Raw genomic sequence first — 25,163 nt, forward strand, 5'->3', positions numbered from 1 at the left:
TTCAGCCCCAATGTCTCGCACGTCCAAGCGGCGCCAAGAAAGGAAGGCCGATCATAAGAAAATGAACATAATGCCCTCACATCAATTTATCAACTTTTTTGAAGTATAAAGGCTTGTTATGCCGGTATATATGCTCTACGTACAGTAAATTTTATAACATCTTTTACAGGTTATCACCGGCATTCTATAGAAACTCAAATCATGCTACTATTCAAAGTTGTTTTTGCTACATTTGAACAAAAAAAAAAAGCATTTACACAAGCCTTGTTTCAATTAAAAAGAAATATTGTGCAGGTTAGCAGGGTCATGACAATATACTCATTTTTTCTTTAAAATACCACATATAATGTTCTATTCAAAGCTGAATTTCTATTCGTACAAGGCTACAAAAAAATGCTTTGGACATGTGCTTGCCTGCTTGGGACATGCCCCCGCCTCACAAAGTGCATGATTGCTTTTCCCACCTGCATATTATCCACACTAATTTATTTATTTATTTGGTTTGTGTACATAGAAAGCACGAAGAGAGAGGAAATAGGGAGGAAACAGGCTAACAACTGCCACCGATAGAAGCACGACGCCTGCCTGCTCCTTCGGGAAGGGGAGACATAGAGGAAAGAAGGGAAGACGACCTGACTGAACTCACTGCAGATGACACGTATCTCAACTGCTACAACAAGCAGGAAGTTTATAAATTGCACAACAAAATGGTGCTCATGTTGTACAGAGAGATTGAAAGTATCCTCTACTCGTGCCCTGTAAACCTTACCTCAAACATCGTCATCGATAGTTTGGTAAATAAAACAGTGAAAATTTTAAAAATGGAAATAGCTGCTTGACTGTGCTACGCACTTTCTTAGCTTTTTTACAGTAGGGGCGATGCAATTTTTTAAGGACGACAAATTATCTTAAGACAGTTCAGCCAGCAGTTTTGGTACGCGGGAAAATTCAAGCCCTTTCTCAAACTCTGCCATTTTGACTTGATGGCTGCATTCATACTTTTGAACATTGTCGATCAAAAAGCAAACATTATGCACATCCGAGGCACAACATCGGTAAGAACGTATTAGGTGGTGTGTTTCATTACTGGAAAATGCAGATATGTACAATTCTAAAGACCCTAGAGCTTTTTACGATGCACTGACAATGTGACGCTTTGCATAAAAAGGTGGGTGTTTCTTACGCTTCTCTAAGGGGATACGGTACTGCCACCTACCCGTGGCTTTGCATTCTACACAAGCTTTTGCTTCCCGACATTACTGCCAGGTGGCGTCCATATCTTACGCAGCGCCTCTAGACAGAAGACTGCCGTCTTTCGTCATTTGCAGCGAAGCACGCAGATACGTGGCCAATTCGATGAAGTGGAGTGGAATGTGTACCAAGCTACGAAAGCCACATGATTTGCAAGTGTCGTTGACAAATCTGTGCTACTACACAAGAAACAGCGTTCTACAACAGGCTCCAGTTATCCAGTACTCATCAGCAACGTGGTATTAACTTCATAAATTGTTCACCGAGAAACAGTGAGCACTAGCTACAATACACCCGGCTGAAAAACTTCGATGTTATGCTTTTCTGGACTTCATAAGAGCAGCCAAGAATTCTTGGTACTACAAAAAACCTTTAATCATCCTACCCCACTAACTACATACCTGATCAGTGATGTATATATTACCTGTCAAAACCTGTGGAAGCTCCTTCGCTCAGTTGAACAAGCAACAGAATGGACAGACAACAGCCGTCATTTGAAATTTTTGCACAGTGCCTCAAGAAGGCTGCAGCCTTGTGTACTGCAAACCCCACAAAAGCCCCTCCGAAAAAAAAAAACTTAAATGGGCACCTTGTTGACTTCCTGGAGCCGAAATTTGACTGCAAACTAATCAAGCACAGTGAGCAGCAAGTCCAAATGTATAAGTGCATAAGCCGAGCGGAGTGGAAAGAAGGCAACTGAATGCACACTGCATCTGAGCTTGTGCCGATACCATTTTGTACAGCTCCACATGTCAAAGAGGTTGGCTAGCACTTGCTATTTCTGCCATGTCAAGGCTTAGAACCATCTACTTTTACTCTTTCCCCAACGCAGGCTGAGCAGCCCTGAATTAATCCGGCATGGGCAGAGAATCTTTGATTGATGTTCTTCTATTTTGTTTGTTCATGTGATTGCAATGAGAAAATGAGCTGCCACCACACACCCGTATTCTTCACAGTCGTTTTTATTTTGATTGAAAATTTGGAGACACGGGAAGTATGGGATGCGGGAAGTGAAGGGTGGGATCACGGGGCTAGTCATGTGGTCTCGGATCGTGGATGGGCATGGAGTGGAGGACTTCGTCAAGCAATTGCAGCGAGCGGTGCAGGTGCACCTCAATCCAACATGGCGTCTCCTTGATACTTTGCCGCGGGTAGTCGGGGCCCCAGCCCTTGACAAAGCTCAGTCGCAAAATGCACAGCCGTCGAAGGTCGTCCACGCCGATGCCTGCGGCTGCAGACAAACCTGCAGACAACATATCCATGCAATGCACTGTGAAAATTTCAAAAGCAGGTACCTTATGGTACCTGCAACATGCTACTTCGTTCGTTCCCCATCTCTGTTACCTAACCATGACTGTAGAGATAACAAGACAAGGGCTGCGAAATGCTATTATTAATTTTCAAGTAGTGTATGTAGGAATCTGTAGAAGTTGAAAATTTTTTTTCTCTGTGCGAATTTTGTAATCTCTAAGCTTTGCGTGCTTGTAATCTTTTGCACTCTCTTTAAATACCTTGTGTGCTTTGTGTTAACTGCTATGTTTTAATATCTGGATTTGTTTAGGAATCGGGCATTTCTGGCATGAGATATAAATCAATGTACAAGTATCAATCTGTAGCAAGCTAAAAACATCTCCAGCCTGCCTAAGAATTTTATTTACCACTTAAGTAGCACGCAAAACTAAAACATGAAGTGTGACTGACAACTCTCAGGTGATTCCTTCGTGAACACGCAGCATTATACATATAAGAACTTCTGGCTTACGCCAGGTTTCCAGCCAAACCTCACATTCTATCCGAACACTTATTATGATTGTGCTAAGTAACATACCAACAAAAAGTGACCTCACAGAACGAGCCCCACCAGAAACAAAATCTGAAATGGGCACGTTGTTCACTTCCTTGAGCCGATATTTGACTCTAAACTGTTCAAGCACAGTGAGCAGCAAGTGCAAATGCACGAGGGGGGCAGGGTGAGGGGAGGGACACTAGTCATCTACGACTGCATCCAAACATGCTGTTCTTGCACAACAGGTTGGGTTACATAGCCAGAAAAGTCTATTGGCAAGAAACACATCAGGTAATTATCAATAAGCTAGTAGAATATAATCAACTTTGGATCAGAATGAATTAGAAACTAAAACAGGAAAGTTTCAGTGTGAAATTAAAAATGGCACATTGACTGGTTTTTCTCCTCTATTTATAAACTTACCGTGCTGAAAATAACAGCATTAGCGTTCTGGTAGCACACTTTCCCAGAGAATCTTTTCCCAGAGAATCTAAACAGATTCATTATTTTTGCTTTGTTGCTTTTTCGCTAAAATTTCCAGCATAAAGGAGCTATGAAGGCATGCAATACACTCAAACCTTGATATAAGAAACCCAGATATAACAAAATATCGCTTATTACGAAGAAAATTGGAAGTACTTTTGCAATAGTTGTAGTGTTAGGATTATACCTGTATAAAGAATTTCCGCATTTAAGGGGAGACGCTCCTCGAAAGCACTTTTTTTTTGTTATTCAACTTAGAGCTTCAGAAATTGGACCACTGATGCAGTTTTTCCTCCTGATTCCAAATCTGTAATCAGTTTTTACATAAGTGCAATAGTTTGGGAGTTGTGTTTCAAGTAATGGTGAAACTTGATAAGTTTTCCGGGAACTTTCGCGCATACTAAATGTTCATGCAGAGAGTTGTTCAATGGCTCCTTTTGCTCCCTATTAGCCATAGAGTGCCGATATCTAGCTAGAAATTGTGCTCCAACTTTGAAACTATGAAAAAAACATCTGTGTAGCAAACTACCCTTTTTTTTCCACTCGACCACCATTAAATTTATTAATAGATATTTACAGCTGATAGGTTGTGCTGATTCAAGTAGATATCGGCACCCTACGCACTCTCCTCAATGTGTGTGCCAAATTTCGTCGTCGTATGACCATTCTAAGTGCCCGAAACACTTCCCGCAAAAAATGCAAATTGGCCAAAATTGCGAAATGAGAAAAACGCGTTTGAAAGTTTGAAAGTCTGTATTTACAAAAATGAAAAACGCAGTAGCACGAAACTTGTGCTGAACACATACACACATGTCCAGAGGGAATATCAGTTGTCTAAAACTCTCCAGCACCGTAGGTTTTCCCTTCCCGGCTGGTGCGGCAGGACTCCTCCACCCGGGCCCTCTCGGCTGCACTGCGACGGTGTGCCCTCGCCTCAGCGGTTTGACGCACATTCATCTTGTGCATGCGCATGCTGTCTCGGCGGTCGCTGAGGGTAACCAGGGCCTCCGAAGGAAGCACCCCAAGCTCTTCCAGCACCTTTTCAAAGCTCGCGTGGCCCCGGTTGAACCACAGGACTGCAATGGCTGTGGCTGTTTCCACAGCAGTCCGGGAAGCAAACCGGGTCTTTGGACACAGCAGCCATATTTTGCTGTTCAGGGACTCGGCCGCGTTCTGTGTCTTGCCGTGGAGGCACCGGGCAAGCAGCTTCGCATCTGTGAGACGCTTGTAGATTGGGAGGACTGCCAAACCCTGGGCCTTGGTCAGGAGGGGGGTGTGGCACGGTGCAGGCTGGCCCTGCGCCTCAGCACGTCGGTGCTTGCACCACGAGTCTGGGCCTGCAGGACAGAACTTGTGACTTCCAGCACCGTCTGTTGAGCACGAGTGCAAACATGAGGCCCATATGGCAGTGTACATCTTGTGGACATTTCCCCGATTGTTCACAATGGCCACCTGAAAGTAAGTTTGAAGCTTCTGGATGGTGGTCTCCTTCAGCTTCTCCCCTCGTGGAAGTGGCGTTGGCAGCTTCCGCAGGCCGGTGCCCAGACGTTTCGCCACGTGGTTGGTGCACTCCTCTTTTTCAATTGGAGTGTCAGGGTACACGTTGGCATCACAGACCCCGTTGTAGGCCTTGCTGTCTCCATCGCTTAGGAAGATGGTGAACCGCAGGGGTGTCTCATAGTCCACAGTCCTCTGCCAAATGCGCACTGCAGCTTCGGCCTCCATGGCATGCGAAGAACAGTCGCAATTCTTCTCACAAACGGGATGATGAAACGCCTGCCATGTTTCTTCATCGCCTCCCATGTCGTTATGCAAACTGCACGCCAGGCAGAAGTTGGAAAGCACTTCATAGTCCAGGCACAAACCAGTGTCCAAGGACACTACAGTTCCCACACCATTGTGGCTTTTGTGGCCTCTTTTTTGCCATGTGCCGTCAAACATGACTGGCACGTCACTGTTACCAGCCACCTCTTTGGTGACGCTGCGTGCCCTTTGCATGTTTTCACAGACAGCCTTCACTGCCGCACTGTGAATCTTTTTGCCGATAGCATGGAAGGTCTTATGGTGCATAGGGTTTGGCAATCCAACTACTGCACAAAATCGTGAAAGTTGCTCATGCCCGATACCGACGGCACGCGCTGCAAGCACCACTTTCAGGTTCACGGCAAAGGCGTCACGCGAACTCCCGCTGTCGTAGCTTCTGCTTGCACCGCGGCCGCCATCTGACGCGACCCGCTTCGACGAGTACGCGGACGAAAGGATGCTCTCCGAGCACTCCGCATTCTCGCAGTGTAGCTCCAGAAACGCCGAAAGGCCTTTCCGCTTTTTATTCGGTGCCCGAACTGCGAGTTTACTCTCGTGACAAACGGGGCATGCCGCGCCTGCGACGACGGCCGTCAATGCACCCAACTCGCACAGCACTACGCTTTCGGCACGATCGGCATTCGGCCTGACGTCGTTTTCGAATAACGCGATCTTTTTCTGCGATGCACTCACAAAATTCACTGCAGCGTTGATCTCGTCGTCGCAGTTGCCATGGTCGACGTTGCCGTGGTCGATGTTAGGCCTACCGGCCGCTGGCCCGTCGCGGACATTTTCGTTGGCGGTGGCTTTCTTGTACGTCCTCCGCCGCTTCCCTCTGAACTTGTTCTTACTTCTGTATTTCCGATGGTCGGCAACGGCCTTTTTCGGGCTCGCCATCGCACGAAAACAGCGAAAAATAACTCCGGAAAACAGTGAAGCGAACTACGGCAAGAAAACACGGGTGCTGTCAGCCAATGGCGGCCCTGCGTTAGTGGCGCGCGGTTTGAAACGGCGGGAAAAGACTGTTTTTGTTGCTTTTTTTTTAGATTTTTCGTGAACGTACGAGACTTCAAGAACCGGGATCGTGGAGAGTAAGGACAACTCTACACGAGCCAGCGGCCGCAATATGGCGGACAGCTCTCTTCGCGGCCCCGCGAGCACGCGAACAGCAGCCCGTTTTGTGTAAATTTCGTGATGCCGCGCGTCACTGCCGCTCACTCAGACGCGTTTTTCACTGACTTCTGATGCTTATTTCGCTGTGATATTTTCAGATGTCAAAATATAATGTATAAAGATGATAAAGCAACAAAAAACAGAAAAGGTGAAATTTGGAAAAAAAACGCGACTTTTCGACCCGCGTCTCCCCTTAAGGAACTTATTTTTGTGTCAGGTGCACCTTCCTTATAATGAGGCTCAAGTGGAACATTATTGATAAACTCACTGATTGCAGGGGCGATGCCGCCTACTGAGGCAGGGCCCGGGATGTGACCAGCAACTGCTGCCGCCTGGGCAGCCGCTGCTGCTTGTGCTGTCTGTGCCTGCTGCTGCATTTGGCCATGGCACTGCCGAAGGTCAAAGACCTGCACAAGAGACCACACTGACACGCTCAAAAAAATCCCACCAAAGTGGCGCTCCAACCCAAATTACAAAGCAGGTTATGTCCAACGTGATTATTATGCAAAGGATGACAGCAGCATATACATTTTTTCTCTCAGGAGGCATTGAGCATCCTTTTGTGTTGGCAGCGCAACTTTCAGGTGAAAGTAATAGTGTTACGGTTGAAGCTCAGAGTAACAAGGTCATCAAAATCAGTAACATACAGTTGAGCCCCCTTATAAGAGACATGCATTGGAGGGCAATTCTCGTTTTTTATACAGGATGTCTCCTATAAGAAGTGTACCATGTACGCATTTTCTCATCAACCTCTATTTCAATGTGGGCACAATGTCGTCTCTTAAACCCATTTGTATCTACCATCAGCGTCTCTTATAAAAGGGTTGGACTGTACTTCATTATACTAAAATTTAGCAATTTATCCAGGGTGTAGCCATTGAAAAATATTTTTTTTTTTCAAAAGGAGTCGCCAAACCCAGGTCAATAGCACAACAAAAATTAAAAACAAAAGAGAGTTATTTTCAATATTAAAAAAAAAAAAAAGAAAACTGCTCAACCTGTAAGCTGGTGACTGCATCCACAGTTTTATTCTACCCTAAGAAACCCTCCGCACATTGCTGTTTGGCACGCGGAGAAAAAAAAAAAAAAAAACACGGCACATCCACGAAGTGAATGATGAATAGGCGAAGCAGTGGGATCGTTCGGTGTTACCATAAATCACCCGTGACATTGACCACTCAAGCATGTAAATGAGTGCCAAGCGGTGTACAGTTCTATACAATGTTTATTGGTCATAACTGGTATATTGTGCTGAGCTGTGAATTTCATTTTGCCTTCACAATTAGTGCTTTGTGGTATCAGACCTAGCCTGAAGTTGGCAAGGACGAGGCCCGTGCTGATTCCCCTGGTGGTTGTTGGTTGTTTCCAGTCATACATAATGCATCGCAGAGCATATCGAGACATCATCTACTGTGCAAGCTAGTCGTCGGTGATGATCATAGTCATCATGTTTATTGTCACCACTATGACATGGAGGGCACCTTGCATGTGCTGTGCCGTGATGGCAGAAAGAACATGTGTGGTCTGGAATCTTCGTCATCGTCAGCAGCGGCTACGATGCACAATAACAGACAAGCCTCGACATTAAGAAGCTTCCCCTCTAAAACACATGCCCATCTCTCTGCAGTGCAAGCAAAGTGTTCACATCCGGCACACCACCTTCTTTGGCTTGCCAGTTTTGCCACCAGTTTGGCTTCGTTGCTAGACTGCGGTCGCGTCACTAGTGACGAAAGGAAAATGAGCGAGCGTGCTCTCCCATATCTTTTAAGGCCATTCCCCCGCAGAGTACCCATATAACATTTATAGAATGTGCAGCTTTTCAAGGCCCAACCGTGAGCAGCACTGAAAAATCACTAGGATACTGGACCTTTTCGAACGTTAAGTGGACAATTGTGTCGATTATAAGCACATCGTTTGCTGCTGCAAATCTTAGACTTTACAGAAGATTCTCCTCTTTTCATCTTATGATCGTTGCATGATGTAGCAAGTACAGATAAAATCCTTGTACCACATTACCAATCCACTACTACAGATAATAATATAACTGTTGGGCTTTTACATGCCCAAACCAGAACATGCTTACGAGGAAGTTATTTTCGTCACTTATAGTATGAAGTGTCCCTAATAAGCAGAGTAGAACTGTGTTCTGATTTATTGATCAACACCTATTTTGATGCAGGCACACCAGTGTCTCTTATAAAGGGGTCCCACTGGGGTCGTACAACATGGATGAACAACAAATCAATAAGCTTTATTTACTGTTCTGTACTAGTGTCAAATGGACACTGTAAAAGATGTTTCAAGTACTCCTTATATGTGAAAGCACTGTAGAGTATTTATGAAATGAAAAAAAAAAAAAAAGAAGTTTATACAAAATGCAGAATAAATACAGTTGCACTCCACTACAATGAACGCTTCTTCGACGAAATTCCCACTACAACGAAAAATTTACGGTCCCCCGTCAGCAGTCCATAGGAGTCAATGCATAAATATTGTCGCCACAAAGAACACTTTTTCTTTTGCCGTCCCGCTTCAACGAAATTTCATGATGCGGTTCAAGGCTCAGGTATTTATTGCTATACAGTAAACCTAATCTTTAACATTTTGATGCATTTTCACAAGCTGAAAATACGTCAACGAAGTCTAAAACATGCGTTGACACCACCAAAAACCACCGCTGTTCAGCAAGCTTGGACGCCGCCATTGCTTGATAGCGATGGCAATGAACTGCCCTGAATTTGTCAGTGACAAAAGCAGGGCAGTCTTATTGCCAATGCCACCACTACCGAGCGATGGCGGCACCTATGCTTGCTGAACAGCGGTGGTTCTTGGTGGTGTCAATGCGTGCTTTAAACTTCGTCGACGTATTTTCAGGTTCTGAAAATGCATCAAAATGCTAAAGATTGGGTTTACTGTATAGCCGCAGACAATCCGAAGCTGAAGCTCAGTTGCTTAGTTCATGGCTTCCTTCGCGCAGCTGCTGGGTGCATCTGCAGAACGATGCCTTATTCGTTTCCTAAGTTTATCATTTTGTTCACGCTTGGACAGTGTGGTAACTAAGCAGAGCGGCTATTCGTGTCCATTATCAACAAAATCAGCTAGCCCCAAGTGATGGATGATAAGAATGGCATAAAATAAGGCAAAAGTCACTGCTCCACGATGCCGTGCTACCGTCTCGGCATTTTGACGGCGGAAAGCTGCTGGTGTTAACGTGTTAATGCAACTGTTTGGCTCATTCACGAAAGCAGTTGTAGTCATTGTTTCAGGGTGCTTTTCACCATGACCTCGCTCGCTATGCATAGGTCAGAATCGCATTGTGACGCTGCTGGGATAGAATAAAAAGCAGCGGACACTCTTTGAATTTTGAGAATAAACGTTCCTTTGTTTTGCTAGTTCAGATCGGCTATATTTTTTCGATTTCACCACAATGAAATTTTCGCTTCAACGAAATTTTTTCCGTGCCCCTTCAGTTTCGTTGTAGCGGGGTTCGACTGTAGTTACTTTCAAGTGCAATATCCCATCACTGTGCACCTCACAGCTAAAGGCAATACGGAATAAACATCATCAAGAGAAACATGAAGTGTAAAAAGAACTGCAGTTATGACAAACAAAGGTATGCATAATACAGGATAAGTATACATAAAGTAACAAATGCAATGAAAACAAAGAATAGACAACTGAACAAGAAATCTATGCATTACATGCAATATTTGAATTGTACGTGATAAGGCAAACACAGCGCTTACCTTTATATAGGCACTTGGGTAGATTTTGTGCACAGCGTCACCGGGGGCTCTGCCAGCTTCTCGGTCTAGGTAGTAGCTCTGCACAAAGACGCTGTGGTCGCTAAGGCAGCGCAACCACACGTCCCCTTCGCCACGCAGGTCCAGCTGCACTCCTTTGCCAATGTGCAACCTGTCATTTGAAGGCAACAGAGATGACACTTTCAGACTTCCATAAATGAAGGCGCTAGGAGCTCAATGAAGACTTCACTAAAAAACTAGTTTTCATGTTACTAACAACTTAATATGATGCACAGTACTCAATGATTGCGACAGCACAGTGTAAGGTTAGGTAGTGTATACACTTTCTTAAGCACTGTCTTCAATTCAGGTCCGAAGAGTGTAATTTTGACATGAAAGTGTAAATCGGAGCCTACATTATCATGAGACCAGACTTGTCACGACAGCAAGTGGTTATCTGGAGCAACCGTGCAAACTTGTCGGCATACTAATTAATTACGGCATCTCCGTGAGGTGGCGTCGAGGCAAGCCCTTGAACTCCCCTCATGGAAGGCCTAGGCCCGGCCACTTATACCTACTGGTTTGTCATAATAAAGTTTATTCCTCCTCCTCCTCCGCAAAGTGAATGATGATGAGGGGCAAAGCAGTGAAATCGTTCAGTGTTACCGTAAATCATTCGTATTGCTGCACACTCGTGCATGTAAGTGAGTGAAAAACAGTGTACAGCTATATATGTACTATGTTTATGGGTCATAAGTGGTATGTTGTGTTTACAGTCTTGTGGTCTACGAAATGTAAAGCCAGTAGTTCATCTATCGCCTGAAATCGACAAAGACGAGGTCTATGCACATTCCGCTGGTGGTTGTAGATTGTTTACAGTCATATGAAATGCACTGCAAAGCATATCAAGACACCTTAAACTCCGAATTCACTTGGCATTTTTGCAGCTTTGCCGCTGCTTCGCGAGCTCCCTCCTTCGAGGTAGCAATTTATCCACATTGTCCTTGGGTCGCCGCTTCTTGCGCCTTCAACTCCGAGTCCGCTTGGCATTTTTGTCCTTTTGCCGCCAACTTGCGTGCCTTATGTTCGTAACATCCATGGCATAAAGAGAATATTCCGTGGTCGTCATCAGGTACCTCGCATATTCCAACATGCTACTTCTTTATGGTCATCGTGATGGCATATAGTGGGTACCTAGCAGGTGCTGTGCACGTGCTAGTGCGCTTATTTTTTAGCATCATCACCATCACTTAAAAACAAACAATGCACAAGCCTAGACCCTAAGGTAATTTTTTGCCCCTACAATTCTATGTGCTTGAATCTGTGAGTACTGTACAGTGCAAAGACGGCCTGAAATTACATGGCCACACAATGTACAAAGACATGATTGGAAATACTAATAACCTCTTTTTTTTTTTTTCAATACTTGCGGAAATACATGCAAGTAGGTAGCTAAAGCACCAGGAATTGTGACAGCACAAGAACAGTTCAAAACGACACACAAACTTTCTCATTGCAGCTTGACACGCTGATTACAAGACCAGAAAAATGGAGGCGAAATTTATGTCAACACAAATAAGTCGCACATTTTGTTTTAGAACATTAATAACAATCCTATCAATTTTTAGAACAACAAAGTAATCAGTCAAAACTCATCAAAAAACAATCTACACACAATTAAAGCTTTAAGCTGATTAAAAAGCACGAGCTTGCAGAACAATATATGCTCCAGCACATAAAATGCTCCAGACTTCAAAATCTACCAGATGAGAGCATAAAATATTCAAATTGCAAAAATATATGAGAAATTTTAAATGCTCCCACACCCATGAAAAACAAACCACAAACAGTTGAGCCCCTTTTTAAGAGACATGCATTGGGGAGCAATTCCTATTTTTTATGCGAGATGTCTCTAATAAGCAGCGTAACATGTATGCATCTTCTCATCAACACCTATTTTAATGTTGGCACACTGGTGTCTTTTATGCCCATTTGTCTCTTACGTCTGTCTCTTATAAAGGGTTTCAAGTGCAAATACGTGGAGCAGACAAGGTCACACTACAGAAGCAGAAGTGCTACTACGTATGTCAAAGCTAGCAGAAAAGACAGTTTCATAAGGTTACCTCGCTTTCTCGCTCTTCTCCGTTCTGTGAACGTTGGAGAGGGCCCCGAGGCAGAAGCGGTTCCCACCAGATGGGTCCACATAGCCATCAATGATTACACCAGAGAAAGACGACGGCACCTTGAATGTCTCGCCAACTTGCTGGTCAAGCTCAAAGTAGGCAATTGAGCACCAGTACTCCGGAGCTGCATTCACGCAAAAGGATATCTCACAGTCAATAGGCAATTACATCTGCTAAACCAAATTATCAGAGCCATCGATTAGAAAGGAAAGACAATAATAAAGCCCTTTCTTGAAAAACAAAGAGCACCATCAGCCAGTCACCTTGCCGCCCACAAGTCAAACCGACCAGTTTTCCCGATTGCATGCAGCAACTCATTGCAACCAGTGCAGCAATATGTTATGTTGAATTCCAATGGTAGATTCAGATCAACTTTCCATGCAGTAATCACATTCCAATGGCAGATTGGAAAAGTTCATTGTGTATTTCAACTGCGAATAGAGAGAAACCGCAGATTGCAGATTGCTCCATGCCACGAAATTTCCGGCCCCACCGAAATTGGTGAATTTGACTGGAAGTTCCCATGACATACTCTGTGCGACTGCTTGCATCTAGACACAGCCGAGCATTTACAGTTGCAGGCAGCCATGAATGACCAGGAACATGCTTCCCGCTCCGCGTTTTCTCGCCAGGCCTCCATGTACCAATCGCTCTCATCGAGACGCATGCGTTCCGATCACTCATCTGCCGAGAGCAATCGCACTTGGATCTATGCGCTTTGGTCGCGATCTGACCAAGCACTCACTATCTGCCATCGGAATCGAACATTAGTTTTCCAGACGTGCCTGGGTTGATGAGCATAAATACAATGGCTGATATGCTACTCTGAAATGTTTTGGACCTTCATACACTAGCCAACAATATTGCTCAACTACATTAAAACTCAAGCATCTATAAATAGTATACCCAACAACACAAGTAGCGTGCTCTTAATTCCTTAAGTGTGGGCATTTGCTGATCCCCCTGCACAATTTCTTAAATGTGTCAGTGGATGCTTAACATCTAGGACTGAATTGCAATGCTTTGACCAGTAAGCAATGTTTGGGTCAATTCAATATTTCAAGTAAAAGAAAATTCATTCTCCCTGTGCTTGAAGTGCAGTTGTTGGGCCAGAAAGCAAAGAAAAAATGATTTTCAAAAATGCTCGGCCTGCGATAAAACAGAATTCACAGTAGTAATTCATTTCAGCATCCAAACCCAGCTGCTTAAAACATCAATGCGACTGCTGAAAAAAAAAAACTTTGTTCATGCTTGCACTAATTACATGGCATCAAAGGTCATAAAGAATTCTGGGCTAGCTTCAAGACTGTGTTTCAAAGAAATGAAATTCTTTCCTACAGATGTTGCCAATATCCAACAATGCAATGTGCCAATAAGTAACACTAAGAAGCCCTATTATCTACGTTTGGCCGGCATCTTTCATGAAACAAGTGTCTGTTTATGGTCATAGGACTACGTACTATACTGCAGATGCGAAATTTACCAATCTATGTTGAAAGAATATTCTCTTAACAGCCTATCTAAAAAATGTATTTACCAGGTTGGTTTGATAGTGTTCCTTGTACTGGCAAGTCCTGCTGCATCATGGAGTGGTGCTGCCCTGAAACAGCATAGCAAGAAAATGGAATGATTCCATCACTAGAGGGTCCAAGCATGGCTTGAAAAGTACAGCAAGACTTTTTTATTTATCATTTGTGAGAAAGGAATGTCCAGGACTTATTAATTCTTAAGAGATACAGGTAAACTCAGAAGCACCCTAAATGACAGCATGACAGCTTTTTCTACAGCCACTTTAAGTTCCTTTGATATTGTGTTGCGATAGCTTAACATAAAAAGTGGCTACATAGGAGTGAGACACCACGACATTTCAACACACGCTTTCAGCTTGCTTTGTTGTCTGCACTGCCCTCGCCTCTGCTCTCGCAGCATAGAAGGTAATCATCAGATGCCATATGTCATGGGGTCGTGACGTCGACGAAGGTGAGCAGACAGTACTTTGAAGAATAATCTATTTATTCGATCGAACTTGCGGCCACGTAAAAGAAAAGTAAGATTACAGCGCGACACGTGCTCTGATAGTGGCAAACAGAGCATCGGCTGTCGATCAACTGACAAGCAGCGAAGCGGGTCGGCATTTATACCCTTGCCATAGAATATTCTAGTGTTGTCGCTAGCAGCTACGTAGCTTCCAGAAAAATCTGTAATGTTCACGAAGTGGGCGTAATCTTAACAAAACGATCTACGACAGCCTCGAAGCTTCTCAAACATAGCTGGCACGGTTTGCGCTACATGTAGTGTAACGGGGCGATAACAAAGCTTGAGAAATGAACGTGGCAATAGGTAAATCCACGAAGTAGTAGCAGTATAATATCGTTAATCTGAATAATACCAAGGGAGCTGGAGACTTACCGTATTTACTCGATTCTACCGGGCCCTCGATTGTAACGCGCACCCGGTTTCCACGACGAAAAAAAGAAAAGTAAGACATCAATTGCAACGCGCACCCATTTTTCTCGTTCGCCCACACGATCACACCACTAGGGAAAAAGACTCCTTTAGGAAGCGTCTTCCGTTTAAATATGAGGTACGGGGGAAGCTTGTGCCTATCTGACGTGCAACGGAGCATTGCCATCACTCTAGTTTTACCGTGGCCCGATGTCAGCACGCGAACTTGCTTCACCCCCTTCTTCTAGACGGCTGTGGTGCCAGGCATGTCGAAGTAAAGAGGCGTCTGGTCGGCATTCCCGATTTGCCCAAGCAGGGAGCCATTGTTGTGCCGCAAGTTTAGGACGAACCTCTGAAAACTGAAGCTTTTCTTCGTACTCCTCCGGCAACTTTTGGCATATGCCCGTTCGCCTTCAGAGGGAAAAGCCTTTCCTCTACATAAAGTTAGTTAGCCAGCACCTGCTCCCTTTAAACTGGCTCCGCATTAGCCCTTTTTCTAAGGCTAACTGCACAGCCTGCACTTGGAGCAGTTCTGTCCGGGTCGCAGTTCTGTCCGGGTCGCTTGGAGCAGTTCTGTCATGGGCCGCTGTGCCGCTCACTGCTCAATCACATACTCACCGAGCAGCTCTTCAATTTGCGGAAACCGACCCTGCTGTGGTCCGCTGAAGCCTTTGCGTGAATCTTTGCTGTCGACAATATTCTGCTTTTGTTTCCGCCAGTCCAGCACGCACGTTTCGGGAACTCCGAATGACCGCGATGCAGCCCGATTTACGTCCATTTCGGTACACGCGATGACTTTTCTTTTAAAAGCGGCATCGTGGTGCACTCGTCCAGTTTTTGGAGTCGGCCCTTCCATGCCGTCGATGCTAATGCACACCAAGATGACGAACTCCTCAGCACACGTACGAAGTGCCGCACATGGGAAACACATAGGCAGAAATGACAACGCGCCATGCCGACGCACGTAGGGGGCTGCCATTTTGGAATGCCGATGGCCATAGAATGACCGCATTCACTTCTTTTTCGCACTCGATTCTAACGCGCATGCAATTTATGAACTTGCTTAACCGGAAAAAAGGTGCGCGTTAGATTCGAGTAATTACGGTAAGTCAGCTTAGAGTGGGCCTTCAGTGAAAACTGGTCCGCTTGAATATCCGGCTGCTCTCTAATAAAAGTCCAATCAAATTAATTGTGAAATGTAAAACTTAATATGATTCTTTCATATCACAAGTGGCCAGGAAGGCTGGTCGATGTGTTGCTGTGTGCGGACACAATTTCCTGCATGTGACTTAGTCAACTTGTATTTTAAACCTCCTCATAGCTGTTGTTACAGGCAGACAAGATGCACGCCAAATCTCCGTTTTAAACAGAAGTCAACTGGGCTCTTATTATAGTAGTGTGATTGTGGGTTTCCTTACAAGAGTCATTTTCCAACAGTCCCCTACACCTTCTTGAATTAAAGCAATGACAGAACAGTTAACGGTAGCTGAAGCCGCTTAGTGATTGCGACAGAGGAAATTTCAAACAGCCAAAGAAGTCACCAAAGTTCATGTCAGAACTTCTTGTGAAGAGGAACAAAGTCTTGATACACCAAAATGATGTGATAAATAACAGAAGCAGTCCTTCAAAACTTAGGGGCATGTGCTGTAATCTGAAGGCTGCTTTGTCAACCAATTACACTCATTATGCGTGCGTGAATATTAGAATTTTGAATTCATATAGAATAATAATCGAGTGAATAATTGGATTTGACTATCACATACCTAGTGTTTAAAGTTTTGAATAACTCGACAGGGCGAATATCTAAAATGCAACAAAGAAATGACGCGACTTGGTCAAGATGGGGTGGCTAAAAGTAACGCTAACATTGTTACAGTAGGAATTCAGTTCAAACTATCACCGTAGTCACGATTCAAAAGCGAGCGCGCATTTATTTAAAAAAATAACACCTTATTCCCCCACATCATTACTCTATCAAAGAAGGCTAGGGAACGGTCAAGGAGGCTGTCGAACTGCTAGCGTCAAAAAATAACCAGCGTTCTCAACTCGAATCTTATTGAAGAGGTTCAATGTTACTTCAATGAGTTCCTGATCCCAAGAAAGGATGACCCCTTGAAATAGTCGAAAGCTTACGGAGCTGCACTTTATCCAGGCATTACCAGAACCACTTAGCAATACCTTCCTCAGTGAGTGTATGTTTTTGACTGCAGCAAGCACTGCAGGGTTGCTGCGAGAGAACCTGAAGCCAGGTGACATGGAATAGCTTGTGATCCTGCATGACAATTTGTAGTCTTTTTCGGTACTAGTCACTCTCCACATTATGTGCTCGAGTACATGGCCATTTTTCATTATTTTGTTGCTTCTTTCAATATTGCATAAAATATAGTGCATTCAATATTCCACTCGATATTGTAAATATGTGATTCCATATTCTAAACTATTAGTCATTACTACTGGTTCAAATTAAATTCGAGATGAAATTTCGCTATTTGCACACCCTTGATCATACGATTCAGTCGATGCTAATAAATTTTTGTTGTAAATCAATACTACATGGGTCAAGGGGCTTGAAATTGCCTATTCTTTTTAGTCTTTTTTTTTTTCTCATCTCAATTCCAGTAGACCCTTGTTAAATGAAGCCTAAACAGACCTTGAAAATATGTTCAAATTAAGACCATTTTCGTTCACAGAGAGATGAACAGGGGTGCAGAATAGAAGTACTAGACCAATCATATCAGAAACAGTTATTTCATTTAGGCGGCAGTTCCGTTTAACAGATCTCTGTTTACTGAGAGTCTACTGCATGTGCTACTCTGCGAAGATCTAACAATCAATTCTAAATATTACCAGATTTAATGAAGAGACTTAACTACAGAAGCGTCATTGTGGTCTGTATTAGCACCAGCACTGGCACCACATTTTTTAATGTACAAAACACAAACTTTCTTGCTGAAAATTATGTCAGTTCATCTCAAGACTAGAGCATCATATATATAGAGCCAAACGGCTGGCATAATCAATGTGTGCAATTTTTTTGTTTCCAAGTACAATAAATTATTCACAGTTGCATCTTGAAAGTAATTTCATCATTGTTCAACTGTTCAGCAACCGTGGCGACAAACGTCGGCCACTGTGCAAACAGTGCGGCAGTTGCAGCATAAAACTGACGTCGTCATGCATACCATCTTGCTGTTGTGGTTTACAGTCATATTTCAAAAACAAAACCATTATCTTAAGAAATAAATGCTGATTATAGTAAAAAGGCAGCACAATATTTGTCTGGTTACATAGTAGTTCACATCATCAGAAAATAAATAAGGAAATAAAAAAGACATTCCACTATTTTACCATCATTATCAGTTTCCGTGTAAGAAATCTCACCAGTCTAGCAATGCTGTGGCTGCGAACTTCTATTTCGCTCGTCCATGCATGTGGCCAAAAATACTGATGGACTCTACTTCAGGCACTTCTCCAAAAAAATCAGGAAAACCGAGGCTGGTGTTATACACCGGAAAACAAGCAGCAACAGTGGCAGCAACATCATTTCAAGTTAAGAGGGTAGACTGGTCTTAGACATTTTTTCGTTTATTTCTTAAGTGATCTTGATCAAACTGCACAGGATTATGCAGTTTTTTCTGTTGATTTCAAATATTTAATTAGGTTTTATGTAACTCATCTTGTTCCTGAGATAACTTAAGTTCACACCCTATTGTTTAAGGCCACCATAGAAAAAAAAGTGCTTAATTAGAACTGATATTTAAGTTATGCCAACATTTATTTATTTTTTTTATTTATTTACAATACTGCCACTCTCATCCGAGAGCATAGCAGGAGGGCATACAAATGTGTGTACAAGAAACATGTGAATCTGCAGGCTTGATTCATGAGGAAGAACAAAAAAGAACATATGCACACAAAGACGGAATAATTGCACAACTTTACGCATAAACACGCCTATATTACAAGCTGTAGTAACAAGAAGAAGAAATAAACCAAAGAAACAAGTCCATCAAAAAGGTAAGAATAGTTCCAATACAAGGCTGCAGCAACAAAATACACAAGAAATTAACAGATTTGTAAGCTGGAAATGCTACACGTGTGCTGTTCGGTTAGCGCAACAATAAGTGTTATTTCTACACTGAATAATCTAGCATTTCGACGAACTTAGATAACGAGTCAGTGCTTGTTATCACGGGGTCGAGTTTATTCCACTCGCGTATTGCCATGGGAAAGAAAGAGTACATAAACGTGTCGTTACTGCAGGAATATTCGGTTATGGTGCAGTCGTGTTTGTGACGTGTAGGGCGGGTCTGAGAAAAAGATATGTATTTATGCGTATCAATCTTGTAACTGTTATGAATTAGCTGGAACAAGAATTTTAGGCGAGCGTGCCTCGCTTCAACTGACAAACTTTTTATTCCTGAATCAGCCAAGAGGTTAGTGGGAGAGTCAGTCCGTTTATATTTATTGTAGATGAACCTTATAGCCTTTCGTTGGACACTTTTAATCTTTTTCATGAGGGTAGTCGAGTGCGGAAACCATATCGTGCTTGCATATTCCAGAAGCGGTCTTACGAACGTTCTATAAGCTAACAGCTTGGTAGGAGTGGGGGACGTCTTTAGGCACCGTTTTAGGTAGAACAGTTTGCGCAACGCGGCGGCGGTAATATTTGTGATGTGTGAATCCCATCTAAGATCGGAAGTAAGCGTAATTCCTAAATATTTGTGTTGCGAAACCTTACTTAAGGGTATGTCATTAATGAAGTATGTAAACATAGAAGGCTGTTTTTTTGATGAAACAGTCATGGTAACGGATTTTTTAATGTTTATTGTCATTTGTCAGTCAGAACACCATTTCGTTATTTTACTAAGCGACGTGTTAAGCATTAGGTGGTCCGTGTAGCTATTAATTTCCCTGTAAATAATGCAGTCATCTACAAATAACTTGATGTTGCACTCGATATTGGAAGTTATGTCGTTAATAAAAATTAAGAATAATAACGGTCCCAGGACTGACCCCTGCGGAACCCCGGATGTCACAGGTACGGTCTCAGATGGTGTGTTTTCGAAGACAACAAACTGGGACCTGTTCGAGAGGAAGTCTATTACCCATGCCGATATTGCGCCTTTGCCAATCACATTTTCCAATTTCCCAATTAATTTAGTATGGCCTACACAATCAAATGCCTTGAAAAAATCCAACAGAATGATGTCTGTTTGCGCGTGGTTGTTTATTGATAGTGCGAGGTCGTGAACTACTTCTGCTAGCTGTGTAATAAGTTGATAGGCCGCTGCGGAAGCCGTGCTGATGAGGTGATAAAAAGTTCACTTTTTCCAAGTAAACAGTTAGATGCTTCAGGATTATGTGCTCAAGTAATTTGCATGACGTGCTTGTTAGTGAAATAGGCCTGAAATTTGAACCGTCATTTTTGTCTCCTGATTTGTGAATTGGTACTACCGTATTTACTCGATTCTACTGCGCCCTCGATTGTAACGCGCACCCGATTTTCACCGCGAAAAAAAAAAAAACGTAAGACATCGATTGCAACGCGCACCCATTTTTCTCGCTGGCCCGCACGATCACACCACTCGAAAAAACGACTCCCTTCGGGAGCGTCTTCCATTTAAATATAAGGTACGGGCGAAGCTTGTGCCCATCTGACGTGTAACAGAGCATTGCCGTCACTGTAGTTTTACCGTGGACTGATGTCAGCACGCGAACTTGCTTCGCCCCCTTTTCTCGACGGTTGTGGTGCCAGGCATGTCGAAGTAAAGAGGCGTCTGATCGGCATTCCTGATTTGCCCAAGCAGGTAGCCGTTGTTGCGCCGCAAGTTTAGGACGAACCTCTGAAAACTGTGAAGCTTTTCATCGTACTCCTCCACAAAACTTTTCGCATATGCATGTTCCCCTTCGGAGGGAAAAGCCTTTCCTCTTCATAAAGTTAGTTAGCCAGCACCTGCTTGCTTTAAACTGGCTCCGCGTTAGACCTTTTTCTAAGACTAATTGCATAGCCCGCACTTGGAGCAGTTCTGTCGTCACGGGCCGCTGTGCCGCTCAAGCACATACTCGCCGAGCAGCTCTTTAATTTGCGGAAACAGACCCTGCTGTGGTCCACTGAAGCCTTTGAGTGAAGCTTTGCTGTCGACAATCTTCTGCTTTTGTTTCCGCCGGTCCCACACACACGTTTCGGGAACTCCGAACGACCGCGATGCGGCCCGATTTCCGTCCGTCTCTGCACACGCGATGACTTTTCTTTTAAAAGCGGCATCGTGGTGCACTCAAGTTTTTGGAGTCGGCCCTTCCACGCCGTCGATGCTAATGCACTACTAGATGACGAACTCCTCAGCACATGTACGAAGTACCGCACATGGGAAACACATAGGCAGAAATGGCGGACGCGCCATGCCGACGCACGTAGGGGGCGGCCATTTTGGACTTGCCGATGGCAATAGATTGACCGTAATTTTTTTGTTCGTACTCGATTCTAACGCGCATGCAATTTATGAACTCGCTTAACCGGAAAAAAGGTGCGCGTTATATTCGAGTAATTACGGTATTTTTGCTATTTTCCAGTCTTCCGGAAGGGTAGACGTTAAAAGCGACTTGTGAAAAATTAGGCCGAGGTACTTGCTACACCATTCTGCATATCTTTTTAGGAATTCATTCGGTATGTCATCCGGGCCGGTGGATTTTTTCGGGTCCAAGTTAAGCAATAGTTGCATAATTCCAGCGTCTGTGATGTTAATTTCGTCAATTTTGTCAGTATTGTGCTGTTCCAAATAAGGTGAAATGCCATTATCTGTCGTGAATACCGAGCGGAAGAAATCATTATGCGCATTCGACTTCGCTACCTTCTCTTCTGCTGTTAGTGTAGACGACGCTTCAGGACTTTTACGAAAATACATAGACTAATGACTATAGATTGAAACTATGGAAGACGTTCTTGCTTTTAGGCCTTTCTTGGTTATTTTACAGCAAAATGAACTATCCATTTTCAAAAGCAGTTGGGACTGTGTTACAATTTTGATGAGTGCATAATTAAAAGGTCTTGTGCTCTAAATTCTGCTCCGATACTTGCATTCTACACACATACAGGTTCCCATTGCAAAAGGAACGATTGTTGTACCTGCCCGAGCTGCAGAGATATTGAAGCCTCAAAATTGAACAGTCATAAATTAACTTTTTTGAGAAAAAAAAAAACTAATCATATAGTGGTTTTGGGACGTTAAACCCCACAAATCAATCAATCAATCAAAATGAAAAAAACTGAAAACACATAGCTTCTTCAAAAAGCAACAATCATGGTGCACACGTTTTGCAATCCTCATAAAGGTGCTCATAAATTCATAGCAGAGCTTCTAACACAGGTGCCGGCAAATCATAAAGAAGCCTCGAAGTCGGTTCCCAAATTTTTTCGCAGGTTCTGCATTTTAACAGTACCAAGAGTCTAAGCAGTTAGAATGACATTAGAAGAAAATTGCCACTTCCTGGTGTGTGAAAATTCGCAGAGAAGATAGAAAAATACTTGCAGAAACCAGATATGTCAACTTTAAAAAATGAATTTTTTTGTCACATTTTGGTCCCAAAGACGAGTCTGCCCCCTTAAAATGAAAGTACGGCCTTCGAAATAGCACCTCCCAAGTGATGATAGTGGACGAACACTGCACAGCCCTATTGCCAGACGGTGACAACAGTGGTGAAAAATTTTAAACGAAAAAAAAAAAGAAAATCCAAGAAAGAAAAACACAACCAATCTGTTTTATGACTGCCCTCACTGGAAGTGTTGTTGCACTGCTAGACAATATTCACTTTCAATGAAGGACAATGTGACAGTTGTTATTAAGCAAGCACTAGTTACTAGACTATCTAACTGATTAACTGAATAACAATTGAGGACTGCCACACTCTTCTTGCGAACAGTGAACTTATGTCTACCTTTGACGAAACCACAATGAATAGCGCAGAAAGCTTAACCATGACTGGGTATAAATTCTACAAAATATTCTTGGAAACAATTTTTCCACCAAAAACCGCAAAGAAGTTTACAAGATCACCCATGAACTCTAGTTGCACAGCGTCTCGCAAGCTTTTTAAACATGTTTCAAGCAAACCAGACTGCTTTCCAAGACCACTTCAGGTTTATCTCAGAAAGAAAAATGAAACTCTAGTCCTAATTAAAACATCAGCATCAATGACAGCTGTCGGCTTTCCATCAAGAGAAAAAGATTGAGCACACCGAGTACCACATCCAGGTATAAATGAAACAGGAAGAGAACCCGACATGCACCCCCCATTTCATCACAAGAGATGGAAGGAGGGGAAAGAAAACTGGAAGGACAGGATTCCTCCTGCTTGAGTGAGTAGTAGATCAAATAGGCAATGCAGCCAAGAAAGTATAGTGCAATATAAACAAAAGCATAAGCAAGGTCTCTCCTAGGAAAAGATCGATATATGACAGCTGCCAATTATCTCAGACGTGGCACATACTGGAAGATGCACCAATTACGATTAAAAAAATAAATAAAATGCAGAGTGAATCCGACACCTGCTCCGTCAAATCATAAGAAGAATAAATGGACAAGACTCTAACAACCGTCTGTCTGAAGCAGACTAATTAAATGGCAAATACAATTTAGGGTAAAGGCGAGATGCAAGAAAAGACCACAAAATGAAATGGGATTGCAACGTACAGAAAGCTGGGTGTTGTTGCTGTTGCTGCTGCTGTTGTTGTTGTTGTTGTTGCTGCTGCTGCTGCCGTAACGAGTTGTCCGTGCCGGCGGGGGGAACCATCGTTTGTGTGTACGACAGGGTGCTGTTGCCCGTCCACGTGCCCCCACCTGGTGAAGCGAAACAACAATGCAGGTGACCAGGGTCTTTTCTCCTTGAACACTACGCAGCCATAAAAGCGCCACATAGACGGAGGACGGAAGGGAGGGGCGACCAAATCTAAAGCCAAGTCGACACGCACCTACTCGCCCTTTTGCGTGTCTGGGTCCCTCCCGCCAGACACGCTGCGTGTCTGGGTTCCTCCCACCAGACACGCTAACCACCCTCCCCCTTCTGTCTGGAGCTTACCAGACAGAGGAGGAGGGGTGTGACGCATTGTAGAGCATCTGCGGCTCAGACGTACACTGGCATTGTTGTCTGGTTGTCGCCCCGGACTGACGCGTGAATGAGAGAGACAGACGGCGTCTGGCACAAAATACGTGACGCCACGTATGGATCACTGGGCGGAGGTGAGGGTGGCTTCTGTCATTATTATTACTTTCTTATTTATATGCATGCATGTGCACTAAATAAGAAATCACCCTCCAACGTGCTTTTAAAAAATACAAACTTTGAACAAGAATGCTCATTATTTAATTTTACTGGTGACTTTACAGCTATAAGATCACCGTTGCCAGCACATGCTATGCACACTGAAAATTTCTGTTGCCAGATCAGCTTTATCACCCTCTCCGCAAACGTTAGCAATACCGACACTGTACAGCTCACACAAGCATGACGGGTCAAGCTCAAGTGAAACAATGGCAAAGAGACCAGAAGCTTGATTACTTTAGTGTTTGTGTTCCTTTCTTTTTTTCGAGGGAAAGAAGGGGGCTAGCAACCGGCGCACTCTATCATCAATGAGGTCTACGGCCTTTTTTTTACTGTATGTTCTGCATCATTTATCGGTTAGCCTGCATAAAAAATATAATGGCACTATTTCTTGTGCAATTTTTAATGGAATTACGTGCACTAGAGAAGAGCACGAGGGCACTAGCTTAACAAACTGGACTCCCCCAACAACACTTCTGAGATTACACCACGCAATGCTTATCAATAATTAGACGTCATGCATTTATCCGAAGACTTTTTGTTTTTTTTCTTGAAGAAGGCAGTCGGGTCCAATAACAATAATTCTACGTCTTCAAGAATAATAAAATTTGTTGGACCGACTAACTTATAAATTAGAAGTAATGATATATATATATATATATATATATATATATATATATATATATATATATTGTAATGATATTAAATAGTGGGGCTCAGGCAAGGGTGCAGGCAGGGTTAGGGAAGCGGAGGAAGAGGAAGCAGAATAAGAACAGCCGGCCTGCAGCAAAGGCGTTGTCTCTTATTTCTCGTCGTTACAATGGCGCAGTCGGCGAAGAAAACGGCTTACGTCTCGGTTTCGTCATCCAGAACGCCCGCCGACGTGCAGCCGCGGTAAGCGTCGCTTGAGGACGGCGTCAAGCCCTCCTCGGCAGCTGTTTACTGACACCACCGTTCGGGGACGGCGTCAAGGCCTCC

General features: G+C 43.6%; 1 protein-coding gene across 2 annotated transcripts in view; it reads right to left on the reverse strand.

Annotated features, from left to right (window-relative positions):
• Positions 1–2,195: 2,195 nt before the first annotated feature.
• Med (Smad/Smad4 homolog Medea) overlaps positions 2,196–25,163 on the reverse strand; it is a 51,213-nt gene continuing 28,245 nt past the window's right edge. For both annotated transcript variants that reach the window (XM_037423232.2, XM_037423231.2), the window contains 6 exons: positions 23,558–23,704; positions 13,960–14,022; positions 12,363–12,546; positions 10,243–10,411; positions 6,765–6,903; positions 2,196–2,494 (listed from right to left, as the gene is read on the reverse strand). In XM_037423232.2, the coding sequence (XP_037279129.2) occupies positions 2,283–2,494; positions 6,765–6,903; positions 10,243–10,411; positions 12,363–12,546; positions 13,960–14,022; positions 23,558–23,704 (914 nt within the window). In that variant the 3' untranslated portion in view covers positions 2,196–2,282. The remainder of the gene's footprint in view (positions 2,495–6,764; positions 6,904–10,242; positions 10,412–12,362; positions 12,547–13,959; positions 14,023–23,557; positions 23,705–25,163) is intronic.

This window comes from Rhipicephalus microplus, chromosome 4 (assembly GCF_043290135.1).
Source record: "Rhipicephalus microplus isolate Deutch F79 chromosome 4, USDA_Rmic, whole genome shotgun sequence".
NCBI lineage: Eukaryota > Metazoa > Arthropoda > Arachnida > Ixodida > Ixodidae > Rhipicephalus > Rhipicephalus microplus.